General features: G+C 38.4%; 1 protein-coding gene across 2 annotated transcripts; it reads left to right on the forward strand.

Moving 5' to 3' along the window:
- Nucleotides 1-815: 815 nt before the first annotated feature.
- On the forward strand, nucleotides 816-22,211 carry LOC125074689 (insulin-degrading enzyme). Of its 2 annotated transcripts, none has more exons than XM_047686076.1 (25): nucleotides 816-1,123; nucleotides 2,324-2,506; nucleotides 3,323-3,411; nucleotides 3,658-3,743; nucleotides 3,990-4,111; nucleotides 4,600-4,769; nucleotides 6,024-6,146; nucleotides 6,942-7,144; nucleotides 7,246-7,331; nucleotides 7,928-8,042; nucleotides 8,128-8,265; nucleotides 8,716-8,837; nucleotides 11,573-11,657; nucleotides 12,746-12,874; nucleotides 14,054-14,136; nucleotides 15,675-15,819; nucleotides 15,965-16,120; nucleotides 16,514-16,589; nucleotides 16,670-16,796; nucleotides 17,041-17,111; nucleotides 17,177-17,469; nucleotides 17,838-17,966; nucleotides 19,202-19,282; nucleotides 19,549-19,665; nucleotides 21,045-22,211. In XM_047686076.1, exons 2-25 carry the CDS (start codon nucleotides 2,358-2,360, stop codon nucleotides 21,150-21,152), a joined length of 3,003 nt encoding a protein of 1,000 aa, XP_047542032.1. In that variant the 5' UTR covers nucleotides 816-1,123; nucleotides 2,324-2,357; the 3' UTR covers nucleotides 21,153-22,211. The 2 variants fall into 2 exon arrangements, with proteins under 2 accessions (XP_047542032.1, XP_047542030.1); XM_047686074.1 differs by having other exon boundaries at nucleotides 816-985.
- Nucleotides 22,212-24,045: the final 1,834 nt, after the last annotated feature.

Genomic DNA, 24,045 nt, shown 5'->3' on the forward strand with positions numbered 1-24,045 from the left:
ATTTTAACTTAGATTTAAAATTAAAAAGAGTTTATTTTTAATTTTAATCTATTTCGATATATATTTTTATTGACATTGAAGAATGATTAGAATGAACATTGACACCAGAAATTGACGTTTTAAAATAATTGTATTTTTCGCGGGTATTAAAATGACTGACGTTGTAATGTTTACAACGTCTGTCATTTTAAGCACAAAACTAATTATTAATATAAGAAAAAAAAAAACTTATGATCTATTACTTTCTGATCTTACATTATTACTATTATACATAATATTATATTTGTTAAATATATTTAATTCTGTAATAAAAGTCTTAGCATTTATTAAGGAATTACCTAATGAATTGGTATAAGCTTAATAAAATATTCCATGTTCTTTTTACAAGATCAAGATATACAAATGACGGTTTTAGGTGCTAATAAACAATTCATATTGAATTAATATTACAATGAAAAACATGCTTCGGTTACATATATATGTTGTATTGTAAATTTTAATGTATTCAAAAAGCTTGTTTAAGTTTTTTCGTATGCTGTACTATATATAATCGTTTGACGACTTATTGCTATAAAAAAATAAAATACGTTTTGATTATGCATAAAACATTTTTTGTCCAATCTAAAAACAGCAAAGTATTATTCAATGTATATAGTACTATATAGAAACTAAAAACCACGCAACGTTTTTAAATTGTACATATATATGTAAGTATATTAACTTATACAATTTATTACAATTTAATGACAAAACAATATTGTAATATTGTGTAATGCTTATAAGTTACGATATGTTACGTCAGTGTCAGTGTCAAGTTGCACAATAATAGTTCTTCGTCATTGCATAGCGAAATTAATTTAAAAAAAATTACTCACCATATTACTAGGGATTAATTTAAATTATTCAAGCTGGCATCGCGAAGATTTTTACTTATTGGCTTCCACAGCTTTTCGCCAACACATTCATATCGAGCTAGCTTTAATAGGTTAGGATTATATATATTTTTTTGTTTGAGTTATTGATTTAAAATAAAATAAACTTATTAATACGTTTAATGCAAACTTTGCGTGTTCGTAAATAAGTAGTGTTTTATTAATTGTTAATAATAATTTATAATTTAAAGGTAAGTTTTTTTTATACAATATGGTAATAAGAGATTAATTCTATAATCTAATAATACATGAATACGTTACTGTAATATTCTATTCCAATTTAATTGTATTTACATTGTGTACTTATGTAAGTTAAAGGAAAACTATCGATAAATGACTTACAGTTTTATTTTTTATCTAGTAGTTGGTTTGTAAGCAATTCAAAAACACTTGTAAAGACCTTTTGAGTTCACTCAATGTGTTTGTATTTTTTAATGTTTTGAAAGCCATTAAAATACTTATTGAATACAAGTATTTGACTATACCCCTCTTCTTTGCTTGTTTAAAATGAAGACCCGCTTAAATAATTCCTAGTTGGCATGGTTTCCCAAATTTTTAATGATTGTTTTTATATCTGCCGATTTGTACAAATCTCAATGTTAACAGCCTGTTAATTTCCCACTGCTGGGCTAAGGCCTCTTCTCCCTTTGGGGAGAAGGTTTGAGCATATTCCAGTAAGCTGCTTCAACACGGGGTTCACATGTGGCAGAATTTTGTTTAAATTAGACACATGCATGTTTCCTTTCAATGTTTTTCTTCACCGCCGAGTATAAGATGAATTATAAACACAAACTAAGCACATGAACATTCAATGGTTCTTGCCTGGGTTTGAGATGTTGTTGCAGTGCATGCATGTTCTAACCACTCGGCCGTCTTGACTCCTATAAAAATCTCAATTATATATATTTTATATAAATAAATATTCTTCATGAATCAATCCGTCCTTTGAGATTTGCATTATCGAAAATAAAAAATAAGCTTTATGCTTTAATATACATGTAGTCCATCTACAAACCAAAGTCGTCAATCATTCTCAACGATGCAAATGACCTGAAACATCTGGTTAGTTCATTGTGTGTCAAATTGTTTATCATCATTGCATTTGCATGCAAAATCTGCCTGTTTCTCTGAAAGATGACTGAGTCAGCCCGAATGGCACAAGGGATATAACTTTGGTTTCCAAGGTTGGTCGCACATTGGTGATATAAGGAATGGTTAATATTTATTGTGGTACCAATGTCTACAAGCATTGTTGACTGCTTGCTTTTAGGTCCACTTACTCATATATCTATACATCTTATATGTATATATCATTCAAACATGTTTTATGTTGAATAAAAAATGGTCTGCCTCGTGTTGTTTTAATAAATTAAAGCTTTTATGTTATTCAGTTACATATACACGCAGCGGCGTCAACACTCTGGTATGACGGTGCCGCAGTGCGCGCCGCGCTCCCCTAATCGGGGGCAAAGTCCTACAGAGGCTCGGTCGGGCATAGGCAGCGATAGTCCAACCGGAGTTATCAAAAAATATGACGATATCATCAAGAGTCCAGAGGACAAGCGTGAATACAGGTATACGTTTAACTTAACTTCTTTTTTTTTTATGTCAAAAGGTGGCAAACGGGCAGGAGGCTTACCTGATGGAAAGTGACTACCACCGCCCATGGACATAAAATTACCCCCCCCCCCCCAGAATTTGGAGGGCAGTCTGGGCATCTGCTCAGGTTGTGTACGTCCTGAGCATGGATGCCCAGAGGGATTCTCCACCGCAGTCGCTGATGGTACCCTCCTGGGTTATTAGAACCAAATTCTGCACAACCATTATGATTTGTTGATAGCAGCTTTTCTCGCGTTTAAAATATTGGTCGCCTGTCTCCTGAGTTCAAACTTGCTTCATACAAAATTTTGTTAGCTCGTGGTTTGACCGTGACAGAGCAACAGACTAATGGAAGTTATATTGCATATATAATATTAGGATACACTAGGATATAGTTAGGATTACACATACATATGTATAATAATAATAGCTCTTTATTCCGAGGCCCCGTGGATTCAAGGGGGTCCCAGCTAAGTCAAGTCAAAGTCTAAACTAGACGATAATGCGAAAGAATCCATAACTTTTTTAGAAAAGTAATTTAAAAAAAGTTAATTCTTATATTTGAATTAGTATTCCATCGTTTCAGGGTAACATGTAATTAGTGTAACTAAATATATGTAATGCGATTGATTCTACATAATGTTGTCTTAGATTTTCGGATTTAATATGAGTCTGCCCGTGACCACGAACACTGCAAAGTGCTCGAAACGTCGGGATGTTAAAATAATTAATATACGCGATTAAATCCGTTAAAAACTAGTTTTATTTCAATGCGATTGATTCTCTTACAGGGGTCTTAAACTGGCAAATCGTCTCAAAGTTTTGTTGGTGAGTGATCCAACTACGGACAAGTCGGCGGCTGCTCTGGACGTCAATGTAGGTAAGACTGTACGCTTCGTTTTTTTTTTTTTGTGATAATGATACATGTCGGTACTGCCAGACACTCACGCAGCTTAGGAACGTATATGTAACAAACAATGAACGTGTGGATTTAATTACAGCGTCTTTTTTTCTATAATTCCTTTTATTTATGGGGGGTAATGTTTGATTGTGGCTTATGTTTTTGTCAGTTTCGTTTGAACTACACTAAGCGGAAATTGAATCCACTACGTCTTGTTTTTTGCAGGCTACCTCAGCGACCCCGATGAATTACCAGGCTTGGCGCATTTTTGTGAGCATATGCTGTTCCTAGGAACGGAGAAATATCCAGAAGTAAGTCACTTCTTACCTCTAGTTCTGCGATTCCAGACCTACTACTCCTACCTTTTAAGCTTCAGGTCCAGCTAGTATGGTATCTAATCTACTTTCCGAACCGGCGGTAGCTTCACTTGATAAAGTTATGTAAAATGACGATTCTAAAGTGCTAAGTCTACTTGAACGAAGTATATTTTTATTTAGATTTTTAATATAAACGAAAATTTGTCCATTTCTGACGGAGTACCCTCCATATATTTCCAGGAAAACGAGTACAACAAGTTCCTCTCAGCTCACGGCGGTTCCTCCAACGCGTCCACTTCGTCAGACCACACGACTTACTTCTTCGACGTCCTGCCTCAGCACCTCGCTGGAGCTTTGGACATGTGAGTGGCATTTTAATTCTATGTCGATAATAAAGTGCTCAGACATACATATATATACATACATTGATAAAATTAAAAAAAATAACGTCACTCGGTGGTAGGACTTTGTGCAAACCCGTCTGGGTAGGTTCCATCCACTCATCAGATATTCTACCTCTAAACAACAGTACTCAGTATTCCGGTTTGAAGGGTAAGTGACCCAGTGTAACTACAGGCACAATCTTAGTTCCCAAGGTTGTTGACGGATTGGTGACGTAAGAAATGGTTAATATTTCTTAACAGTGCCATTGTCTATGGGCGGTAGTGACCAATTACCATCAGGCGAACCATATGCTCGTCCGCCAAACTATGCCATAAAAAAAAACAATTTTCCCTTGTACTAATTAAATATTTAATTTCCTAAAAAAAATTACTAAATAGTATTATTTTGGTTGCGCTAGTCTCAGAAAGTATTACAAAAAAGGAAATGTTATTTTTTCTACCTCCAGATTTGCCCAATTCTTCATCTCACCGCTGTTCACGGAGTCAGCGACAAGTAGAGAGCTGAGTGCCGTCAATTCCGAGCATGAGAAGAACGTATCCTCGGACACTTGGAGGCTGGACCAGCTGAACAAGAGCACGGCTGATCCGAAACATCCCTTCCACAAGTTTGGTACAGGTTAGTCTGAAATTTATATCAGGTGTAGAAGTGATCAAATTATTGGTACTCACCAGTAATTCCACCGTCAAACAGCAATCCCTTGTATTTCCGAATGAGCCAACGCACAGGCACAAAAGATATCAGGATTGAACGTATAGCAAGTGTCCGCTATAATTTGATCCTGGCTAGTTGGGTCTCGCTTAAGAATTGTAGTCGCAGTTGAATCGGTAAAGAAATTACAATAGCGAGATAAATTTTCATTGGTACGCAAAACTCAGCACTTTCCCATAGTCATTGGTGCTGTAATTCATGACAATGGACCACCAGATTTGAGAACGAATTTATGACCCTTGTTACCAGTGTAACTTGGTGTGTAGCTGAGTCAGTGCTAAGTCACCGAAACCGGAAGACAAAAATGCTAAGTATTGCTGTTTGGCGGTTAAATATGACGAGTTAGTGGCTACCACCTACCATCTACTCCTTAGAATGCCAATGTTTTTTAGTGGATAAACCCGGCGCACCAGGGCGCACTCGGCGTCCAGGGCTCCGGGGAGTCCCATACACCCTCCCACTTTCCATCACGTGGGGGAAGTGCGTAACGCGTTTTCACAGCGAGAAAAAAAAAGCGTCTGGGTATTTGTGATACCGTCGTTACTTCTGATTTTCCATAACACAAGTGCTTTAGCTACTGTAACATTGGGATCAGAGTAATGCATGTGATGTTGTCCAGTATTTATTATAATATTTATTATTATTTATATATCCAACTTAAATTTTACTTCCAAAACGTTTGCGAATCCATAATGTATAATGTCATAGATTATTCACGCTCTCGACCAATGATATCGCGCCAATTCAAGGTCAAATGTTGTTTACTTGGCACTTATCTTGTGATTGGAAGATACTATGTCAGAATGGAGCGGATCTATTATGGCAAGCCAGATAGAGTTTGGTTCAGGGCCGGATCTAACATATGGCTTTTTGGGCTTCAGCTCAGGGCCCCGTGGGTTCAAGGGGCCCCCAGCTAAGTCAAGTCAAAGTCAAAAATAGATGATAATGCAAAATAATCCATAACTTTATAAAATTAAACAGATCGTATGGTTTGCAGTCCTGCAAATCTTGCAATTAATAAAAACTATTAAATTAATTTAATTCAAGTCTACGTTTAGATACCTCTTAGGTGGGCACCTAGGTTGTTTCAGCCCAGGGCCCTAGTTTGGTTGTTAACATGTGAAAACGAATCAAAAGAGTTTTTTTTTATTTATTTTTTAGGAAACAGAGACACTCTTGAAGCGATTCCCAAAGAGAAAGGTATCGATGTACGCAAGGAACTGTTAAAGTTTCACGACAAATGGTACTCGGCTAATATAATGACTCTCATTGTTATGGGGAAAGGTTGGTATTTTTTTTTTTTAACTAATAATGGCATATGCTGAAATGCATTCATGCTTTAAATAAAAAAAAGGGCAGGTATCGTAGGATACCCGGTTGGATGAAACTTTCGCTACATTATGTATTAACATACTCTTAAATTAATTGAATCTATACATATAACAAAATTGGAGTGTCTGTTTGTAATATTAAAATATAAGACCGCCTGAAGTAATAACGCTTCTTCTTAACGTGACGATTTACATCAGTTCACTCTACTGTAAGGCGCTTTAAAGAACTTCATAACAAACATTTTATATATTGATGTAAATAAAATAAAATTAATTGTACTTTTTGTACGTTCGACATAAAATCTTAGTATCATCATTGGTGAGGCAAGCGGACGGGCAAATGGGCCTTCTGATGGTAAGCGGTCACCACTGCCCATAGACATTTGGGCTGTAGGAAAAATTCACCATTCCTTACATTACCAATGCGCCACCAACCTTGGAAACTAATTTATTGCGTTCCTTGTGCCTGTAGTTATATTGGCTTACTCACCCTTCAAACCGGAACACAACAACTGTTAATATATATTTTTAATAATAATAATAATAAAACTAGCAAGGCCCCAAATTAATTAAGGATTAAGGAATTACTAATATTATCTTCACCCCTCCTTTTAAGCTTATCCCTTGTGTTAGGAGTGGGGACGACAATAGCCCAAGGGGTTAGGACGGATCCTGCGACTTAATACTATTTTTTTACTTGACCATTGCGCTATTGACGCTTAATATATGCTTATATTTATCTTTTCAGAATCTTTGGACGAATTAGAGGAAATGGTGGTCAAATTATTCTCGGCGGTCGAGGATAGATCAGTGACAGCGCCCACTTGGCCGGAGCACCCCTTCCCGCCGCACCTGAGAAGGAAACGAGCCTATTGCTACCCCGTCAAAGATCTCCGGTCGCTGTCGATTGACTTCCCTATACCGGATACAAGGAAGCATTACAAAAGTGGGGTATGTACTATGTTCTAATTTAAGAATGATTATTCTCCTTAAGAACCGCGATGGTTTTGTGGAACAAACAGCCCGCAAATAATGATAATTTTATTTCACAGCCCGGACACTACTTGTCTCATTTGTTGGGACACGAGGGCCCCGGGAGTCTGCTGTCGGCGCTCAAGAACAGGGGCTGGTGTAACAGGTAAGGATTTCCCCGTGTTTGTGGTACCAGCAATGTCGCCGTGGCATGCCGTGTGGACGTGGTTATCATGCAAAATGATGAAATGACCTTTGTATTGTGAATGTTGAAAGAGACTATTGAGTTTCTTGCCGGTTCTTCTCGATAGAAACTAAATTCCGAACCGGTGGTCGCTTTACTCAATATAGTTTGTTAAATGACGATTCTAAAGTGCTTGTAAATAAAGTATACCTTGATTTTCATCTTGAACGAGACGACGTTTAGCCAAATTACTGTATTTTCAAAATAGTCACAAAAGTCAGAAGTGATCACAAACATTGAACAATAGATGTATTCTGTAAATCGAAACTCGCCTCGGAACACGACTGTGGAATGTCAGAATGTCGCATGCGACATTGACTATAATTATCAAGATATATAAGTATCATAATGGCGTAACTGTAAGTGGAGTGAGGTATCGTCCTGGCGTCGTCTGGCAACGTTTGGCCGAGAAACTGGCGCTCCCAGCGCCACCTGCTGGCACACGTGTTCATATACCCATATAGAGGGCAAAATAGCCTTCCTTATAATATTAAAAAAAAATGTCGTCTCGTCCTCAGCCTGGTGGGAGGTACGCGTATAGGTGCGAGAGGTTTCGCCTTCTTCGGGGTCCAGGTTGACCTCACGGAGGCCGGAGTGGAACATATCGATCAAATCGTTGAACTCGTATTTCAGGTACAGTTTTATGGTGACTTAGACAGGAATATATAACTTAAGATCCCAGATCTAGCTAGGTATATATATACATATGTTCCACTAGTACATCGCGATGCTGAAGACCCAGGGCGCCCAGCGCTGGGTGTGGGAGGAGCAGCGCGACCTCATGGCGCTGGAGTTCCGCTTCCGGGACGTCCAGGACGCGCGGGCCGCCGTCGTCGCGCACGCGCACCTTCTCCAGGTGACCACCGACCATCTATCACCGACCACCTACCACACGCTATCTTAAGATAAATATAGATAAAATATTGTTGATATAGACAAGAATTGACCCCCAGGCCACATTGATTAACGACGTGAAGATTTAGTTACGTTTGTCCGAAAATGAAATTATTTGTAAATAATTGAACTACAGTTTTGTGGACTGAGCTCAAAGTGGGGGGAGGGGGATTGATAGCTTCGCGTCAAGGTCCCACGATTTTTAGATACTATATGTGTATGAATGTATATATATATATTTATGAATTGTCAATTATTAATCACCGCCTTCATGGTTTCCTGTTTGATTTAAAGGTTGATTGGCAGAGAATGCCATTAGGTATTAAGTCCTTCTCTTCCATTTACTTTGTGTTGGTCAATGAAGTATTTAAATAGAATAAATAATAATAATTGTTTTTTTTTTTTTTGACAGGAGTTTCCGATGCGAGACATTCTGAGCGCGTATTACCTGATGACCGATTGGAGACCGGATCTCATCGATGAACTCCTGGCCCTTCTGACCCCGGATAACGTGAGGGTGGGGGTCGTTGCCAAGTAAGTAGGAAAGTCCAATATTCACTGGGACAAAAATCGGCAAATGTTGAAAAAGAGTAACTACTGAGTTTCTTGCCGGTTCTTCTCGGTAGAATCTACATTCCGAACCGATTGTAGCTTTACTTTAAATAGTTTGTTAAATGACGATTCAAAAGTGCTTGTAAAAGCCTACTTGAATAAAGTATATTTTGATTTGGCTTATACTACCCGGCACGAAACTTGACCTAACATGGCGTCCTCTGCGCAGGTACAGTCCTTGCGAAAATCACGTACTATCTAAAAAGCTTAAAATAAATATTTAATATATTAAAGGGTAGGTACGTAATTTATTACGTACCTATTTTATTTCTTTTTATTTATTTATTGATACAATAATTACTAAATATACAATAATTAACCCGTTGTGTTAAAACACAACGGGTTAATTATTGTATATTTAGTAATTATTGTATCAATAAATAAATAAAAAGAAATAAAAATAAAATTTAGAAATATTATTAGAAAATAAATTAATCACTATCACTCAACGGCGTGAAACCCTCAAAATCAGCAAATGAAGTCGAAGTTCTTGGATTGGTACTGGGGTTGGTACTGGTGCTCGGACCGGGTTCGTCATCATCAAAGACTTCCCAATCGCTACTACTGCTGCTATCTGAATCTCCCACTTGAATAACAAGTTGGTCTGTCAACTGGTCCACTACATGGTCGCTTTTGCAATAGTCGTCTTCAATAGACCTTACTTTTGAACATAACTTTTGCCATTCACTTGATCCCATAGCATCTACCTTCTTTTTCACCAGTTCCATAACGCGTGTGACGTTCCACGCTACGTTTTTGCTGCTAACGTAACCTTTGATTGCGGCCCACGCCATTTCAATGGGGTTCAGATCCGGATGATAGGGCGGCAAGCGAAGGACACTATGATTGTGTTGTGCTAATAATCTATCGATATTATAATTTTTTAAATTTTCTTTGTTCGTTTTTATTAGTTCGTACAACTGTGGCTTGTACATTGTTGGATCAAACGAAATTCCTTTTTCAGTCAGCCAGGCTTGCATGTCGCATTTCTTGGAGTTTGAATTTGGGGCCAAATTATATTGTGTATTATGGTAGGATACATTGTCTACTACCACGACGGATCTCGGTGGTAGGTTTGGTATTAATTGTGAAGTTAACCATTTGGAATAATTTTCATAATTCATGTCGTCGTGATAGTCGCCCGTTTTGGCTCCGGATTTAAACATTAATAAACCATTTGGTATAAAACCGGCTTCAGACCCTGCATGTACCATAACTACCCGTTGACCTTTGGATATCGGTTTTTTTAAACCTTTTTTTGAACCGTCCGTCCACGCCTTGGAACTTGTGTGCGAAGCGTGGACATACGATTCGTCAGTATAAATTATGGGCCTTCCTTCATGTCTGTACTTTTGTATTGCTTCTAAATATTTGATTCGCTGTAATCTTATACTGGTTTTCTCAATAAGAACTTTTCTATTATTTTCTGTTGCTTTCCATTTAAAGCCTAGATCCTTTAAGATGCGTCGAAGACTCCGTTCAGATCCTTGATAATTTATATCCGATCGCAGTTTTGTCAGAAGTTTCGTAACTGTTGGGATTTCATTATTTGTTAAATGAAAATTATGAATGCATCTTTTGATAACTCCTTGATCGAAATTGTCTATACCAGTTACAGGTTTCGATCTAGCATGTTTTTTTCCAGGCGTCCGGAATACTGTGAGAAATTCTGACTGCTCAGCTTCTTTTACGATTCTCCGAACAGTGCATAGAGAGGTTTTTGTTGCTTCAGCTGTTCTCTCTTTAATTTGAGTATCACTTCTGCCATTAGCTTCGTTTTTTAAAAAACAGTAAACATCGTAAATCATTTTCCGAGCTTGTCTTTTTAGAACTATATTATTTTTTCTTGGCATTTTAGTATACTTCGTTAAAATCTTACTATAATAACAAAAGAAACAACCCACAAAATCAACAATACAAAAACAAAGTTAATAATCAAACACAATTTTACACAATAAAACCGTTATATAATAATAACTTATGTTAATGAGCGTACACTAAGACAACACAGGAACATGCGCGGGCGACGGGAGACGCGGTGGCACTGCGCGGGGCCACGCATCCACCCGTTGCTATGGTTACTAGTAATGGCGGCCTTGTTTGCTATAGTAACGCGCTCCTCGCCTCAGACCGCACCTCAAACGACATCTATTTTTTGTTACTGCGCAGAGTCAAGATTCGTGCCGGGTATTATACGCTATTTATATTAAACATAAAGACGTTGTCTGTTAGATTTGTCAGAGTCAAAGTAAAAGTCTAAAATCTTTATTCAATATAGAAGTGCTTACACTTGCTTATTGATTGTCAAAAATCTACCACCGGGTCGGAATTTAACACCTCGGACCTGAGAAGAACCGGCGAAAGAAACTCAGCGGGATATATATATTTTTTAACCATTTTCCATGTACAATGATAATTATATTTTAGTTATTTGAAACAGCCTGGAGGCGATCATTTCATTCCCAAGGTGTGCAGTCAACTAAAAAGTCATTAGTGTTGTAATATCCTTTAGCACACAAACGCTCTTTAACGATTCTTTTGAATTTTAATGTAGAATGAGATAACGACGGCGTGTTATTATAAAACGCAAGCGCCACAGAATTATCTAGCGTCCACTGGTAAAATTTCCACTGTTGATGAATTTATTTTTGTTAAAGGTGTTTCGAGAAAAAATGCACGCAGACAGAGCCGTGGTATGGAACTAAGTATGTCCAGGAAGACATCGACGACGCTACACTCAATGTATGTTTTTTCTATCCGCGTAATCTAAGTTTCATCATCATCATTAGCAGCCTGTAAATTTCCCACTGCTGGGCTTAAGGCCTCCTCTCCTTTGAGGAGAAGGTGTGGAGTATATTCCACGAAGCTGCTCCAATGCGGGTTGGCGGCACACACATGTGGAAGAATTTCGTTGAAATTAGACACATGCAGGTTTCCTCACGATGTTTTCCTTCACTGAGCACGAGGTGAATTATAAACACAAATTAAGCACATGAAATTGAGTGGTGCCTGCCTGGGCTTAAATTCGAAATCATCGGTTCAGATGCACGCGTTCTAACCACTGGACCATCTCGGCTTTTTTCTAAGACTAAGTTTGCCGGTCAGAAATTAGTCATGAGCAATACTCAGTATTTTGGAATTCCGGTTTGAAGGGTGACTGAGCCAGTTTAACTGCAGGCACAAAGGACATGATATCTTAGCTCTTAAGGTCGATGGCGCATTGGCTGTGTAAGGAATGGTTAATACATCTGCATCAGTGCCAGCGTCTGTGGTCACCATCAGATGGCACATTAGCTCATGGACTAAATAAAGAAGGTAGAAAGTATGATATACGTAACATCACCGTAATCTGTGAGTGGTCATTTAGGATCAGGTGTCCCATTTGATATATATACATATCCGATATATATCCAGGCTAAGAAAACGAAGCGAATTTCATTCTGTAAACACTTAAAAATGTGAAATGTTACATTTTTGTTAAAGGTACATTTTTTATTAAAAAAAAATTAACAAAGGAATTAGTGTCTATCTATTTGAGAGAGAAATTTTTAATGTACACTTAAAGACCAAGTACGTTTTATTATTATATCTTCATTTGCTTGTGAGATAAATCAACTGATTTTATTTTAATATTAATTTGTAATCGACTAGTCATAAAAAGTAATCATTCAGAGTCAGGCCTTAAGCATAGATCTATGAGTGTTGTTCAGAAGATAGGGAAAAATCAATTGATATATATCGTGATATATATCCATTAAACCTGTTTATATCATAAAAATATGATGCTCGTAATTATTCACTGAATAATATTCTCGTTAAAAATATTTCAGAAATGGAAAGCGGTGACACTTAACAGCGAACTGCACCTCCCGCTGCCGAACGAGTTCATCCCCGCGAGGTTGGACCTGGAGAAGTCTTCTGACCCCACCGCCGATGCGATAGCGCCGGCTATTATCAAGGTACTCGAGGAACTGTCTAGCTTACCTGACCAGACGATTTAAAATTTACATAGTCTCGACTATCAGCTGATACTGCTGGATAAAAGCTAGAAAAGGTTAGTTCCGATTGCCGTCAAGAGATGGCGCCACTCAAAGGTTACCAAAATCCTGAATCGCTATAGCGAGATTTTTTCTTATTAATCCATTGTTGAATATAATTTTAGTTCGATGCGTTTTAAATACGGCGCTCTCTCTAAAATTAGTGTTTGATTCATGGACATCTCGATTCGGCAGTTATTATGTTTTCATACGGGCTCAATCTACCACAGGAGCGTTGCAGAACTATCGACAGCTTGACTATCGATAGTTGACCTCGATAACTATTCAGGATGTCGATAATACTATCGCTAGTATCGGTTGCTCTCCAGCAATACTATCGATATTATCGATAGTCTTGGACTTAAACCTTAACTATCGATAGTCTATCGACAGTGGACTATCGATATGCAACATTATCATCGCTTACGATCTTGACTGTGATGGTACCACTTACTCATCACATTCCACCGTCGTGTCACTTAGTATTGAGTTCTGTTGTGATTAAAGGCACGGGCAAGTAGGTAACATAACATCTTAATTTCAAAGCCATTGGTGATCTAAGGGATGGTAATTATTTGATTTGTAGTGTATTGTTTTGTTTGAGTAGTGGTCACCGCTTAACTTCAGGTGGTACGTTTAATACAGTTGTGTAAAAGAAGGCCTACTTGAATAAAGTATATTAAAATTTTGATTATAATCCTGTCCTAAAAAACAGCTTGAGGATTTTTTCAGATCCCCATAAATAGGGGATGAGGTTCTTCCATGTTCAAGAGTATTTTTTTTATGGCATCGGTTCGCGGATGAGCATATGGGCCACCTGATGGTAAGTGGTCACCACCGCCCATAGACAAAAGCGCTGCAAGAAATATTAACCATTCCTTACATCACCTATGCGCCACCAACCTTGGGAACAAAGATGTTATGTCCCTTGTGCCTGTGATTACACTGGCTCACTCACCCTTCTAACCGGAACACAACGATACAGTGTACTATTATTTGGCGGTACAATATCTGATGAGTGGGTGGTACCTACCCAGACGGGCTTCCACAAAGCCCTACCTGAATACTCCAAGGTTAAGGAGAATTGTTTTTTGTTTACAGGATACCCCCTTAATGAGACTCTGGTACAAGAGGGACAATGAATTCTTGCTGCCCAAAGCGTTTATTACTTTAGACTTAGTCAGGTGAGTTTATATTAAAGATATATCATTTTGCAAAGTAAAGCCACAAAATTAACACTTGGTTTTAGAGCCTTTTGCAAACTCGGGATATTAGCAATACATAATGGGGCCCCCCTTTTCCATTTCTGCCCCCATTTCTTTTTAAGAAAAATAAATCTTAGTGGCAGTTTAAAGTTAGTCCTGCGGCTGAACTTAGTCTCGTTCCGCCGAGTTCTGAGAGAACCGTTGTGAACCTTAAGAAGATCGCCTTCGTCACTTGGGCAGATGATATATTAAAGGGATCTTCGACAAGTCGAATTTAACACTAATAACTTTTTAAAGCCGAGATGGCCCAGTGGTTAGAACGCGTGCATCTTAACCGATGATTTCAGGTTCAAACCCAGGCAGGCACCGCTGAATTTTCATGTGCTTAATTTGTGTTTATAATTCCTCTCGTGCTCGGCGGTGAAGGAAAACATCGTGAGGAAACCTGCATGTGTCTAATTTCAACGAAATTCTGCCACGTGTATACCACCAACCCGCATTGGAGCAGCGTGGTGGAATATGCTCCAAACCTTCTCCTCAAAGGGAGAGGAGGCCTTAGCCCAGCAGTGGGAAATTTACAGGCTGTTTATGTATGTTATGTATGGTATGTAACTTATTAAACCCAATGATTTGTCTTCGTTCAACGCTCACGCAAGAGTACCCACGGTTATCCACCGACACTTAACCATGATTGCCCAACGTCTCTGATTGGTTGTCGCATTTTAGTCAATCAAAGTCAACCCAAGTTACTAATAATACAACTTGTGTAATTTTTACGAAAATATCAGGGTTAGCGGATATATATCACGATATATATCAATTGAATTTTTCCTATCTTCTGAACAACACTCATAGATCTATGCTTAAGGCCTGACTCTGATTGATTACTTTTTATGATTAGTCGATTACAAATTAATATTAAAATAAAATCAGTTGATTTATCTCACAAACAAATGATGATATAATAATAAAACGTACTTGGTCTTTAAGTGTTCATTAAAAATTTCTCTCTCAAATAGATAGACACTAATTCCTTTGTTACTAATTTTTTTTAATAAAAAATGTACCTTTAACAAAAATGTAACATATCACATTTTTAAGTGTTTACAGAATGAAATTCGCTTCGTTTTCTTAGCCTGGATATATATCAGATATATATCGGATATGTATAAAAAAATCGGATTTTTGATATTTATTATAAAAATCGGATTTTTTCGAACCCTGGAAAATATACAGAGTGGCGCCGACGTCATCACTTTAACTAAATATGTATGTCCCGCGGCTAAGTCAATGAATGTATTTGAACTTTTTCTTAAACGCCGTATGTTATTAGGGGTATCATTTAACGCGGTGACGTCACAGACACGTTGCCTATCAAGACCTTAAGGTATATGACCGGTTATGTGGCTTTAACCTGCAGTTCCGCTGTTCAAGGATAAAGGGTTGTCACAATCGGGTAAGTTTCCTTACTTCCTGCTGTGTTGTGGTCTGACGTGTCTGGTTGCGCGTCCTGGCAGCCCGCTGGCGTACTCGGACCCGGCGAGCTGCAACCTGACGTCGGTGTGGGTGCTGCTGCTGCGCGACTCGCTGCAGCAGTTCGCGTACGCGGCGGAGCTGGCCGGCCTGCGCTGGAGCCTCGGGAACGCCAAGTACGGCCTCAGTGTGAGTATATTCCGGGTTTATTTATATGTTACGGACGTAGGACATCGAATTGATTGGGAAGCTCGCGTCTGAGTAAGCCACGGTTGTATATTTTGATAAAGAATGACGATGTTTTTCCCTATATAATTACTGATTGAACTTTTAGATAACGATAGACGGCTACGACGACAAACAGCACGTGTTGCTGGAGAAGATTATAGATCACATCGTCAACTTCAAAGCCGATCCGAAGAGGTTCGAGATCATGAAGGAGAGTCACATCAGGGCTATAAAGAACTTCGAAGCGGAACAGCCATACCAGGTCAGTGGGACATATCAGGGAACTGAGATCTCTGTAGGTTCTTCTCGGGTCTGGTTATTTTATTTTTATTGAACCGATTTTTAATTTTAATTTAAACTATCAATAAGTGAGCGTTCCACGTTTAATAAATTATATGAGATTGAATTTGTGATGAAAGTACACGATACGCAGCCGATTACGGAATTTTGGTAAAGTCTTAGCCGCTGCGTTGATTTCTTCTTTTGAATAAGTGCGAAAAGGGACTCTGTCTGATCTCAAGTCTTGGGATGTTATATCCCTTGTGAATTTAGTTCCAATCACGCACCCTTCAAATTGCATCACAATGTAGACAAAGCCTTGCCACCTAGTAAAGTGGTAATTTTGTGTGTTCGTATCAACGTCTGGTGGTTGCAGCACGCCGTGTACCAGCAGGCGCTCTGCCTGTCCGACGTGGTGTGGACGCGCTGCCAGCTGCTGCAGGCGGCCGAGAGTGAGTCGCGACTGTCTTTTAATCTTAATGTCACTCTTCTCGAGTGTTCGAACACGATGCACAGCCGCCTGTTCTTCCAGCGATCACCCCGGAGCGGCTGAACGAGTTCGCGCACCAGCTCGTGCGCAAGCTGCACGTGGAGGCGCTCATGTTCGGCAACCTCACCCGCGAGAGGGCGCTGACCGCCGCGCTGGCCGTGGAGGACAAGTAAGGGGGCATCTCTAACTCGAAGATATTAGCACTAAACGAGTCGTTACATCACCAATGGACCACCGATCCTGGGAACTAAGGTGTTACGTCCACCGGAACTTACAGATTTTAAGTATCGCTCCTTGACGGGAGAATATGCGACGAATCGGTGGGACCCACACAGAATCGCCCGCGCCGGACGCCCATCCGAGTGCGCATTTTTTTATAACGATATCGGAACGTAACTCGATCAATTTCCCAGGCTACCGAAGGACGCCACGCCGCTGCTGGCGCAGCAGCTGCTGCTGTACCGGGAGGTCGAAATCGAGAAAGGTAACTCGGCCACTGCGCCACAGAGGCGGCCGCAGGCCACTCGCTAACGGGCGGGCGCTGCGCAGGCGCGTGGTTCGTGCGCGAGACGGGCAACGGCGTGCACCGCTCGTCGTGCGCGTCGCTGTACTACGCGTGCGGCGTGCGGCGCGCGCGCGCCAACGTCACGCTGGAGCTGCTCGCGCACGCGCTCAGCGAGCCGTGCTTCCACGTGCTGCGCACGCAGGAGCAGCTGGGCTACATCGTGTTCAGCGGCGTCCGCCGCTCCAACGGCGCGCAGGGCCTCAGGATCATCGTGCAGAGCGACAGGCATCCCGCCTACCTGGAGGAGAGGATCGAGAAGTTCGTCGAGGGCGCGAAGGTTTCGTATTTTACGAGTATCATTTTTATACACGAATTGAAACCTTAACAGTTCCTTACATCGCCGATGCGACACCGACCTTGGCGCGTTGGTGATGTAAATTTAATATGTCGTCCCTCACGTCTGCACTGGCTCACTTACTCTTCAAACCGAAACACAATAATACTGATTATCTATTGCTGTTTGGTGCCAGAATTTCCGATGAAGGCGTAGTTCCTACCACGTGATTGCACAAAGCGTGCGACCAGGTAAAATTATTTTTGCAACGTATTGGATATTACGGGGTATTTTTTTTTTTTTGTAAAAGATCAATGTGATTTATGTCGATGCCAGGTATAGAAAAATAATAATAAAGATTTTATTATCAGGAATATCTAGAAAACATGACGGAGGAGGACTTCCTCAAACATCGGGCGGCGCTCGCAGCGGAGCGCCTCGAGCGGCCCAAGCGACTCGCCATAAAGGCGTCGCAGCTCTGGAGCGAGATCACTGCTCAGGTAATATTCTAGAAATAACTTACATAATATACTCTATTCCAACCATTAAGAGGAGAATTAACAACATTTGACAGCAAATTGACGCGATATCATTGGTCGAGAGCTTGATTAATCTATGATATTCACTGTGGATTTGCGAAAAAATGTCGACGAAACTGTTATCGAAATAAATAAAGATATATTAATCATAAACTCTTAATAGTGCGCAATACATCTGACTTATTAGCAATTCACATGAGATACATCAATCTAAGGTTTGTTTATCTTTAATCCTACTTCCATTGGAATAGACTATAGTGCATTCCGTTGGCGGGTGGACCTAAGATAAACAACTTTGGACTTAATGACATTTTATTCGAGTTTAAATATTTTTTTAGCATTAGCATTCTGTAAATTTCCCACTGCTGGGCTTAAGGCCTTCTCTCCCTTTGAGGAGAAGGTTTTGGATGTGGCAGAATTTCGTTGAAATTAGACACATGTAGTTTTCCTCACGATGTTTTCCTTCACCGCCGAGCACGATATGAATTATAAACACAAATTAAGCACATAAAAATTCAGTGCACCGAAATCATCGGTTAAGATGCACGCGTTCTAACCACTGCGCCATCTCGGGTTTTTACTAGTGTTGAAATAAAACAAATACTCTCCTCTTTATTTATACTCTCATATTAATTTATACTCTCATACCACCCATAGTATCCACCCTTTCCGCTAAAGCAACATCCGGTTTGGATATATTTTAAAATAAAAATTATTTCAGTCAAAACCGGATGTAGATAATACAATTCAAATATTTTTTTCTACTAATAATATATATATATATGTGTGTGTTTAAGTGCAATTATGTATTTATTTTAATAGTAAGTTATTTTTATATATGATTCGTTCTTGGTCATTATTTTTGGTGTTCATTATTGATATGTGAAAAATTTTTGGTAAAGATATCGTTCATCCGCTAAGAAATCCCGATTTTACGAAACTCCACCCCTGAAGGGGTAAAACGGGTGTTTTTTTTTTAAATCGCGCCGGTAAAGCCTCATATTCAGCAAGTAAATATATATCTTAATCGAGAGATGTTTGTAGTGCATAATAAAATAGAGCTATTATCGAAACGCCTGGAGTATGTTTTAAGATTTGTCTAACTACTCCTGCCGTTGGAATGGACACTAATATCAACTGCACAGGTTACATACTGGTCGGGTAATATATTGTTAATGAAAAAATATATTTTTTAGATGTACAACTTCGACAGGCCACGAGTGGAGGTCGAAGAACTGAACACGGTCACTAAGGCTGAACTCCTTGAATTCTTTCAGGTAGTTAAGTTTGATATACATCTATCTCTTTCCGTCGACATAAATTTCATATTTATTAGAAAGAGACAGAGCACTGTTTAACTAATTTAAAAATCATAATGCAAACTATATTAAGTGAAGCTACCACCGGTGGTAGCTTGAATAAAGTATATTTTGATTTTGTACAGCGTACATTTTACAGATTTTGACTGTAACGTTGTACCGTCAGCAAAAATATACTGCAGTGACGTAAATTCCGATTTGTATATAATTTTGTTCGTTTCCAGAAACACATTGCAACGGATTCGACGCAGAGACAAAAGTTGTCGATATATGTCGTGTCGACGGCCGAGGGCGGCGCCGGGCAGGATTATGAGTCGACCGGAAGTGAGAAGAAACAGGAGGTACGCAGTGTTGGAGTGGCGTTAATGGTATTGTTGTGTTCCGGTTTGAGTTGCGTGAGTCTGTGTACATGCACAAGGAACGTCTTAGTTCTCAAGGTTGGTGGCGCACTGGCGCAGAAATGGATAGCTAAAACCGGTGGTCTTTCAATATAAAAAAAACCGGTAACAGCGCCACCTATTCAATGAATTCAATTCAATGGGTCCAAGCTAAGCCACTCACCGACTCAAACATACATCGGTGCATCGGTGACGTAAGGAATGGTTAATATTACCTCCATTGTTTAGTTATGTGGGTGGTGGTGACCACTTACCATCAAGTAGCTCGTTTGCTCTACCGTTGTTTTATACTAAAAATAAATCTTGGGACCTCTGCTAAAGTTTCCATTATACAGACTGAATAACTATCCTGTTTATGATAGTTTCACCAGCTTGGAAGGTAGAATCTACCGAAATGGACCGGGAAGAAACTCAATAGTTACTAAAAAAAAAAAACAAGAAAATAATATTTATTCTTGACCACTGTACACACAGCATATTTAAGGTGGAGTCTCGCTAGTAAGTATAATACATGGTCATCTCAGAGGGACACACTCTTCCCTAACATATTAGTTAGTAACTAAATAATAAAAAAACTTAATCAATATAAATAAAGAAAATAATAACTGAATTTAATAACTATTACAAAGTGTATGTGTGTTTGTGTAACTATATCAAATCATAATTAATTTATTCAAGTAAATTTAACAATGAAGCGTTTTTGAATCGTCGATATTTAAATACGGTGGTATGTTTCGGAAAGCAGCCTCCAGCGAGGAGAAGCGGCAAGAAACTCGCATAGTTGCTCTCTTCAAATAAACAGATTTACAATGCAGTTTTTTTACAATAATTACTGTCCTGTGATGGAACCCAGTCGAGTTGCCAGCTTCACGGTTTTTTATAGGATACACATTGGCGAGTGCTCGAAGGCTCTTTTCGAACTGGTTGAGCCATCTCCATTCCCTTATCGGTCTACTAGGCGCAGGCAAAAGTTTCATCCATACGTTGTTGACACACCCAAAATTCGAACCAAACGGTTTGACAGCTCGTTTTTGGTGAATGTCGCCAAAATTTGAAACGACCTGCCTGGGTCTATTTTTCGTGATGAGTTGAACTCTGGAACCTTTAAGAGAAGAGTGAACAGGTTTCTTTTGGAGGGGCGTGTACCACCTTCGTCTTCATCTACACTTTCCATCAGGTGAGATGGAAGACAAACGCCTATTCCACTACAACGATAAATACAAACGGTATTCTTTTAATGAATAATAACATTTATTTATCAATTTTGTCTCCCAACTGTCAACGGGATAATAGTTATTTTAATGTTTTTTTTTTTGTTACAGCCTGTCAAGATACAAGATTTGGTCGAGTTCAAGTCGAGACGGCGACTCTTACCGCACCCGGTGCCGTTCGCCAGTGTGCCCAGGAAGGGGACGCATTGCAAGCTATAAATACACTCGGTACACTATGTACACTAGGTGTTTTTTTCTGCTTGATCAATCAATATATATATATATAAAAGACAGTCTTCGCTGACTGACTATCAATAATAAAATTATATGACAAAAAAAATGACTTATCATGTGCGCTCGCACTGGTGCGGACTCGTGCGAGACCATTGGATAGGTCCTATGTGTTCAACGAGCACGTGATGAGTTATAAACGCAAATTAAGCACATGAAAATTAATTTCTGCCTGAACCCACAATCATCGTATAAGATGTACGCGTTCTGACCACTGAGCCACTGACCTATTTCATATGTCAGTCAGTTTAAGCACAAATGAATGTTGTAATATAATTTTAAAACTGTTGTAAGAATTAGGTATGAACAGAAAGGAAAGAAAGCACTGTTGGTTCGTTGCTGGACAGCCACGTTTGCCCAGCGGTCTACGGCTTAAGCGATGTCAAAAATCGTATATATTCTGATCATTTGAGCTGTTCCACTCCTCATAATATATTAGGACTTCATCAGAGGATTGTATCAACAGCTGTTCGCACGTAGAACCTTGCTTGAAAGTACGACACTCGGTCGGAACGAATTTGCTTATATCAATGTATTAAATATCATACAATAAAATATATCAACAACAATTTATATTTTTTTATAAAAATAAGTTTAAATCTATATATATAAACGAAATACCGGTCACTGATTAATCACTAAATCTCAGAAACAATAACATGTACAACCTTGAAATCATCAGGTAGGTTCCGTATAGGGTGTAGACATCCGCTAAGAACGGATTTTACCAATATTAGAAGTTTGTGTTTTATTAAATTACTCGCGGATAAAGACGCAGTTTCAGCTAGTTATATTATATATGGTAGAAACAGACAGAGAAAGGAAATAGGGGGGGGGGGGTCGTTTGGAGGGTGCATAACGCTATCGATACCTGCCAGTTCAGTCAACTGTAATATTCGTATAAGAACTTCGTTCTAAAAATGACATACATGAAAAGCTTATGTACTCTGAAAGAGGTTTAAGTATTTATACTCTGTTCCAATCGAAGTATAATAAACTCAGCTATATTGTGCATTACTAATGGAATTCGATTAATATATGTTTATAATACAACACTATTACACTTAACTACTTATTTATGTCACCGTAAAATTATAAATGCCGTTAGATTATAATATATCTCGCGAGATTGTGAACCGTAACATACTGTTTACAATTCAACGCATTATTTTTCGGTAGATTATAATCTATCGAAGCTTATAAAGTTTAATTATATATAGTTACCGAAAATGTTGACGTTTTATTTAGAGTTAAATCACCGCTTACAATATTTCGGAAGTTCACAATCTCGCGAGATAGATTGCAATCTAACGTTATTTACAATTCTACGGTCTTAATTTAACTTCCGAATTTCCCATAATAACGTCACTGACATTCAAACCACTATAGTCGCGAATCCATAATGAATATCATAGTATCAAGCTCTCGGCCAATGGTATCGCGTCATTTCAAGGTCAAGGTAGTTTGTCTTGTGGGAACAGACTATATATAACTAAGTTTAACTATTCAATAAGTAGAAAACATTGGCCTGTAATTAAACTTAATATATCGTGTGAATTGCAGCGTATTGTATATGTCTTAAGGTTCAAAATTGCGTACACATAATTCTGACGCATTTTATTAATTTCGTAAATCATAATGTACCACCTAACAGCAAGGGTAAAACTACAAGCACAAGGGACATAACATGTTTACATGTTAGTAATAATGGTGTCCATGGACGGTGGTGACCACTCACCACCAACAGTCGGCCTACATATATAAAATAATAATAATAAATAATGTTACGTGATGTGTGGAATTTTAGCCAATCATAGTTCTAGCCCGCAAGTGAACCGATAGAAAATTGTTATTTTATTCCAATTTTAAATCTTATTTTTTTTTTTTTTCTTTAAGTTGAGATACCTTCGCCGTTGTATATAATGCTTTTATGGTGGATAGTTATAAAAGTTCAATGTATTTAATTGTTTAAGTATAAATAAAATTCACTAAAACTGGTATTTGTTTTATTTCTAACATTATGTGGGCTCGGTGTCCAGTGAAGGAATTATGGGGGATGTTTTTTCTAAATTCATAGTAGTTTTTAACTAGCACCCAGTAAAAAAATTAAATCTCATATTAAAGACATTTATAAACAAGGCATATTACTCAATACTAGATTACATTAATGATAAAAAGTGTGGACTTATATTTCTGTGTAGGACTAGCTGTGCCTGCGACTTCGTGCGCGTTTGTATTTAACAAAAAAGCTCAAGACAAGCTTTTATGATTAAAGAAATTGTGTATAATGAGGTTATAAATTGATAGTTAAAATTTTAAAGGAAAATTATATTTTCTTCTTTTCGGAGCATTCAAATAAAACCTTTTTTTAAAAAAATATTTTTACTTTGAATTTATTTTTTACTTTTTAGTTATGTTTTCGATATACTCTCAACAAGCCCTACCATTTGATACCTATATTGCAGAAGTGCATAAAAAGTAACTATTCCGCCATCTCGAATGTTCCACCATACTGGACTTATAATGACGTCAAGCAGCTTATCGTGTATTGTCATCCAAACTTAACGTGTATACAAAATTTCAACCAAATCGGTTAAAGATATCTGCTTCAAAATTGAGTAGCAGGATTCCACCCTCACACACATACATATATACATACATTGCAACTTAAATAAAAGCTTTTAAAAAGATTTTTGTCTTTGACTTTCGATCACTTTAATAAACAAACGCAGACGTCCGTAGTGTGTTTACAATGAATCACAATGAAATGTTAGTCTTATCTTAGTAATCCACTGTTACCTCCGGGGTTCCACTAGGTTCA

Source organism: Vanessa atalanta, chromosome 28 (assembly GCF_905147765.1).
Source record: "Vanessa atalanta chromosome 28, ilVanAtal1.2, whole genome shotgun sequence".
Taxonomy (NCBI): Eukaryota; Metazoa; Arthropoda; class Insecta; order Lepidoptera; family Nymphalidae; genus Vanessa; species Vanessa atalanta.

What these genes read in the sequence shown, in the direction of transcription:
- LOC125074689 (XM_047686076.1), top strand. Translation starts at nt 2,358, where the DNA reads ATGACGGTGCCGCAGTGCGCGCCGCGCTCCCCTAATCGGGGGCAAAGT. An exon ending in GAGGACAAGCGTGAATACAG is followed by an intron (nt 2,507 to 3,322) that starts GTATACGTTTAA and finishes ATTCTCTTACAG; the next exon opens with GGGTCTTAAACTGGCAAATC. An exon ending in GGAGCGAGATCACTGCTCAG is followed by an intron (nt 17,967 to 19,201) that starts GTAATATTCTAG and finishes TATATTTTTTAG; the next exon opens with ATGTACAACTTCGACAGGCC.